This window comes from Dermacentor albipictus, chromosome 5, assembly GCF_038994185.2.
Source record: "Dermacentor albipictus isolate Rhodes 1998 colony chromosome 5, USDA_Dalb.pri_finalv2, whole genome shotgun sequence".
NCBI classification, from domain to species: Eukaryota; Metazoa; Arthropoda; class Arachnida; order Ixodida; family Ixodidae; genus Dermacentor; species Dermacentor albipictus.
In genome coordinates, this window is record NC_091825.1 from 94,038,802 (window position 1) to 94,044,801 (window position 6,000).

Sequence of the window (6,000 nt, forward strand, 5' to 3'; positions counted from 1 at the left end):
ATAGTTCGATATCAATAATTTGAAATATAAAGCCTGTCATTTGGAAGCTTATCTGAAAACACTGTACGTCTTGGACAATCTCTCGCAAACGTGACAAGCAGCAGCTTGCCAAATTGTTGCTGCAAGGTCTGCAAGATATGAGATATGAAAGAGTGCGACGACCACCACACATCATTTGGCAAGAAATAAGTTTCGTGTTGTGAACCTGTGTGTCAGCCAACATTATTTGACATGTGCAGAATGTTTAGCTGAGATTTAAGTGCCTATATTCTACATTTAGCTATGCGTAATGTGACCTGTGTACACTGGACAGTAAAGCTACCTGTTGCCAACTGCAGGCATGGCCCCTGATAGCTTTATATCGGTGGCGACTGATTTGTGACAACAGGCATTGCGTTCCAGTGTCCATGAGTGACCCATGACCGTTTCTGCCGGCAGCTGGACAGGGCGAACAGAGCAAAGCTGACGGACCTAGGCTTCTGCAAGCCGGAGGCGATGATGTCCGGCAGCATCGTAGGCACTCCCATCCACATGGCTCCCGAGCTGTTCACAGGTCGCTATGACAACAGCGTTGACACGTATGCCTTCGGCATCCTCTTCTGGTACATCTGCGCGGGACATGTCAAGCTGCCCTACGTCTTTGAGCAGTGCCAGACCAAAGATCAGCTGTGGTCGTGTGTCCGGAAAGGTTGGTACAAGTTTTAGGCAAGGGCCAAGTTAGTCTGTCATACAGGAGAGGGCTGGGTGGGGCTGAAAGGATATGGACAGATACATAGCGCAACATTGTAAAATGCACAAATCTTTATTTTTGTTATTTTGGTGTACATTGTAAGAATTCGAGATGGTCGAAGTTAATCTGTAGCTCTGTAGCTAATCTGTAGATAGGTGTGTATATAGACAATCTAGCACACCATGTGCTCAGCGGGAACGCTAGCGCACATGTGTGCATCGTTCATGCAGGCATTCGAATGCACAATGCTACCCTCGTTTTGCTACAGAGCTGATAGAGTGGAGCGTGACTATGGGTCTAGTTGGTTTCTTCATTTTGCAGTCAAGCCGACTGTGCCTCGCATGTGTTTCTGAGAGATCTGCTTTGATGCGTTTATCCAAGTGTAAAATCAAAGCACTTATTTGCAGTGCACGAGATGTGAGCGAAGCGACACTCTGCTAGAACTGTATCCTCTCACAGCTCTGAATTATCTCGGAGGCATTAAGTCTGCCATTGTAAACTTGCACTAATGAAGACTCGTGCCCGCAGGTGCTCGGCCCGAGCGACTGCCCCAGTTTAACGATGATTGCTGGCGGCTAATGGAGCACTGCTGGGCCAGTGACCCCCAGCGGCGGCCGCTACTCGGTGATGTGGAGCTTGTGCTCGAGGCCATCTCGGAGCAACAGCAGCGGGAGGCCTCGCTCGCCGAGGAGACCCAGCAGCTCTCGGACAGCCTCTGTACCAGCCAGCAGCAGCAGCAGGCGAGCGGCTATGGCTACGCTCCCTGCCGGCCAATTGTGCCCACCAAGGACAAGTACGAAATGGCCGTCCCAGTGTCCGAGCTGAGCGTCAGCACTGAGTGATAACCGCTTTGCCTTGCCACTACTACTACTCTTGCTTTAACTGTTCATGAAGAGATCCACTGCTGCGCGAGTATAGCACGTTGAGGTATTGCGGTAAACATGGCAGTGCAGCCGAGTCTGGACGAGACTGACTGAGAGCCAAGGTTGCTGCATGGTACTGGCATCTGTCTCGCCCATTGGCACTGGGCGTCTGCTTGCCTCCACTCTCGTGTTATCGAAATACAGGACAGCTTGACCTGAAGGCAGCTCACCAACATCTGAAATCGACTGCACAGAACTGTGGCCGAACCCAGTCTCGGCAGGATGTTTCCATCACTCACATAGACATCAGGACTGAGTACCAGTCCTCTGTCCTGTGCATGTTGACTTGCATTGAGTTTTGCATGGAATCGACGTGAACCTTGACGCATTGTGCCCATGAGTGCATGGAACGCAGCCCTAGCACGCTAGGTTATTAGCAAATCCGTTGCCTTAAGTCTTTGCCTTTGCTCTTGGTTAAGTCGCATGGAGCTACACACTGACAAGGCATGCCAGCCACAAAGTCTGATAATCAGCAGGGTCCTTGCTTCGTAGAGCTGCAACTTCGTTTACCCATCTAGACGCTTGGTGGTGGCACTGAATGTCTCCCCTTTCATGCATTGTGTTGGCCTTGCAGTGCAAGCAGATTGTGTGTCACTGTCAAGCTTGCTTTCGGCACAAAGTATAATCGCTTGCACAATCTGCTGCTTGTGCAGAGAAGTTGCATCTTTGCATTCTGTTATTGGCGTGCGCGGCCTTGAACAAATGCACCTGGGTCCCTGCGCAACTCCTTCGCATTTTGTGCATGTCCTTCATTTCCTTTGCGACATCTATGAGAAAGGAAGCGCCAAGCAAATGAAACAACTGTGATGACGCCGGGCACATGCATGTTAGCTGCAGGCGCTTCGTAAAAGCCTGTGGATGTGACCAGCTGTTGTGATGGAGGCACTTCCATTCCAAATTTTTGGTGTTTGTCGTTTCAGCATGGAGAACTCTGAGGCAGTTAGTAAACCCATTCGTATGTTTGCTAAGAAACGGATTCCTCTTCTTTTTTTTCCGAGCAGCCAGTCCCAGTGCAAATTTTAAGACCATGCAACTTTACCCGTCTCGTCTTAAAACATAAATGCGTTAGACAGTACAATGGTGCAAGTGACGCTTTTGTGTTGATGGTACTGCACTTAACGGAAAGTTCCTAAACAGCAGCTTGAGAAGCTTGAAGCGACTCCACTTCTTTTTCGCTGTTTGACACATGCAACTGCGATAGGGTTATGTCTTGCTGTACTCGCGACAGTGCATTCTCAACATAAAATTCTAGTCAAACGCTTTTGTTTCCCATGTTTCTGCGTCAATCCCATGCACTGAATCGTCAATTTCAATCATCTTAGCTAAGGCACATTGGCTTGGACAATTCATTCGGAGACTTAGCATGCTGCATTCATTCTTTCCAAGCACGGTTTGTGTATTCTGCTTATAACCTTTTAAAAAAAAGAAATTAATCTCACTTGTGTTTTTCTTCCTGTTCCTCTTCCATCAGATGGAAATGCAGAGAGAGCGCAGGGTTGCCAAACATAACATGCATGCAGCGCTTTGTGGCTCGTGCTGCTGACATCATTGAGCATTGTCGAAACTCTCGCAGCTTATTTCTCGCATCTTAACCACCGAAGGTAAAGCAAAAACCAGTGCGAAGCATTTGCATGTACTCGCTAGCTTGCCATGCCTTACACTTGTGAACGCTTTCTCTTTTCATTTCACTGCTTTTACATTCATGTTATTGCCTGCAATGTGACATGTCGTCTTGCAGAAGATGCATGCAAGCTGTCCGAGCCAGAATGGCATGAACTGCGCTTGCTGCATGTCTGGCGGGAGCGGCTTTTCTATGCGCGTTAGACTTGCGACAGAAAGCCTTCCTGTCGGGCTGGTGACGGGAATTTTCTACTTCCTGTTGCATGCATTTCTGAAGGAAATTCCGAACTTCATGTTGATGCAAACATTTCCAACAAAGCTGCCTCTTGTAGTGAGCATTCTTGATGGAAAGTCGTGTGACTTTCTGTTGTTGCAAGCATTTCTGATGGAATGTCTTGCAAACCTTCGTTTTTATTTTTTTTATTTTTGCCAAAACATTATTTAGGTGCCTCTACTATTTGTGCAGTGGGACTTGCACAGTGAATGCACTTGCAATCAGTCTGATGCCTACTGCAGGTGTTTGTGCTGGCAATCACAAGCCATTTTTGCATACACATGCTTGACAATAAGCTGGCAACCATAACATGCTTGTTCAATAAACCTTGAAACTGCTATTTGTTAAACTGTAAAGAAGTTAAGCAAAACTGAGTTTGAACAGTGTGAATAAAACAAGGACATGAAGAAACAAATACCACAGACAAGTGCTGTGTTCCTTTGTGTCCTTGTTTTATTCGCACTGTTCAACCTCAGTTATAGATATGAACCAACTAGCCCTCATCAAGATCTTACTAAAACTAAGCAGCTGTCACTAAAATATTCACTGGACTAACTTGGCGATCTCAACAGTGCAAGTGGCTGGCACTTAAGACCACTTTTTTGGTGTGGTAAGAACATGTAACCCAATGTTGCCAGCTTATTCGACTAGCACTACTGTACAAGTCAGCGGCTCTGTAGCTCTTGTGGCAGCCTTGTTGCAAGTTTGCCCGAGCAATTGGCACATTTGCTCACCGGTAGACGTGCAACTACAAACCGCTCAAAGAAGCAATCATGTACACAAGTATATCCAACTTTCAAGCGAACCAATGCTCGAGCTGCCAGAAGTTGTTCGTAGCCATTGAGGCGGCCCCCTTTTTGTATAGGACTGTGGGACACCATGGTCACTGATGTAAGCATGATGAATGCATGGTTGCATGTTGTTCACTGAACAAGTCATTGCTCAAAGACCGCATGTTACACTTCTCTAGTGGCCCAGGTGCACTGCTTGCCGGGAGAGATACTTGAAGCTACATGCAGGTGTACCCATTTATTCTTTGCAGACGAGTACCTCCGAGAGGCGTCGATGCAGTGACCGAAAGTGCGGACTTGTTTATTGAAATATATGCCCACCACATGTGTTACTAGACGAGCCCACATTGTTTCCTCTACCCTTTTTGTCTTTCTGTCATTCCTTTTATTGTATTTTATTTTCCTCTAATGTATTTACTTGTAAGTTCAGCTAAACTGACGCGAGCTTCCACGCACACAAGCAGACATGTGGAACGTTTCTAGCGCTACCACCCTGATCATGACAAAGCAGGTCTGCATGAAAGTCCTGTTTTCTTGTACATAAGATTATTTTATATTTCATGTACATAATGTAATAAAAAAGAGTTAGTGTAGATGTGTATGTGTTTCGTGTTCCTGGTTTTAAGTACTAATGATGTGCAATCTGTTTATATCACATGTGGAAAAGCAGAAAAATGTGCATGGTGTACACAAAATAAAGCATTTGAATGTATGCCTGTCGTTGCAACTACTCTTTCACTTGTTGATTGTGCGTGCATAGTTTCGTCCAGTAAACAAGCATGCATCAATCCTTTTTCAAAGCAAATGCAGAACATTCAGAACTTGACAGTGCTGTGATTAACGAAAGAAAAATGGCCATGGCATGTATTGAAGGTGGAGCTATTGGATATGCTTTCAAATGCTCATGTGTTACACTAAGTGCCACTTCTAAAGCTCAGTTTTCAATGAGGACAAATAGCAGAGCAGTGTGTGCAGCAAGTTCCACTTTTAATGGAAACACATCAAAGCACATGGGTGAACTTCCTTTGTAGCAACCCTTGAATCACTGTGCATTGCTGTACATGACGTGCTTGTGTTCCCTTTAACAGGATGCAGAAACGCCCGTGTTCTGTGCATTGGAAGCACATTAAAAAAGCTCTGGTGGTCAAAATTAATAGTCCCCCGCTACGGCGTGCCTCAAAATCAAATGGTTTTGGCACGTAAAGCCCCAGGATTCACTTCATTTCCTTTACCAATGGGCTACACTGTGTTCACTTCGTATTCACGGCTAGTCTAGCAAGCCCTGCAAGTACAGTGAGGACATCAGCTTCACCGTGCAAAAGATAGCATTTTAGTGCCCTTCTGATGTCTCCCGACTGTTCCACAAAGAGAAACTATAGTTTTGCATGAGCCTCTAGACACTTGATTTCTCGCCAATACATTGTGCCATAGCAACTGTAAAAATAAAGGGAAGAAAATTCAAGCAGAAACTCCTGGGATTTAAGTATGCATAACCATTGCGCCACTTGATCACCTTCACGCAGCTCGGCATGATTATCAGTGTTCTGAAACTTGATCCGACCAGTATAAACGACGGCACAATGGAGACATGAACAGCTGCAGACGGTAGTGCAAGATGAATTGATGAGGCGAGCAAACTACTGCAGGTAGTTGCACCGATTA

General features: G+C 46.0%; 1 protein-coding gene across 3 annotated transcripts in view; it reads left to right on the forward strand.

The window, feature by feature from the left end:
- Nucleotides 1–5,050, forward strand: part of LOC135897079 (dual serine/threonine and tyrosine protein kinase-like) — a 113,173-nt gene extending 108,123 nt beyond the window's left edge. For all 3 annotated transcript variants that reach the window (XM_065425657.1, XM_065425656.1, XM_065425655.2), the window contains 3 exons: nt 439–688; nt 1,259–1,523; nt 4,590–5,050. In XM_065425657.1, coding sequence (XP_065281729.1) covers nt 439–688; nt 1,259–1,523; nt 4,590–4,674 — 600 coding nt within the window. In that variant the 3' untranslated portion in view covers nt 4,675–5,050. The remainder of the gene's footprint in view (nt 1–438; nt 689–1,258; nt 1,524–4,589) is intronic.
- Nucleotides 5,051–6,000: the final 950 nt, after the last annotated feature.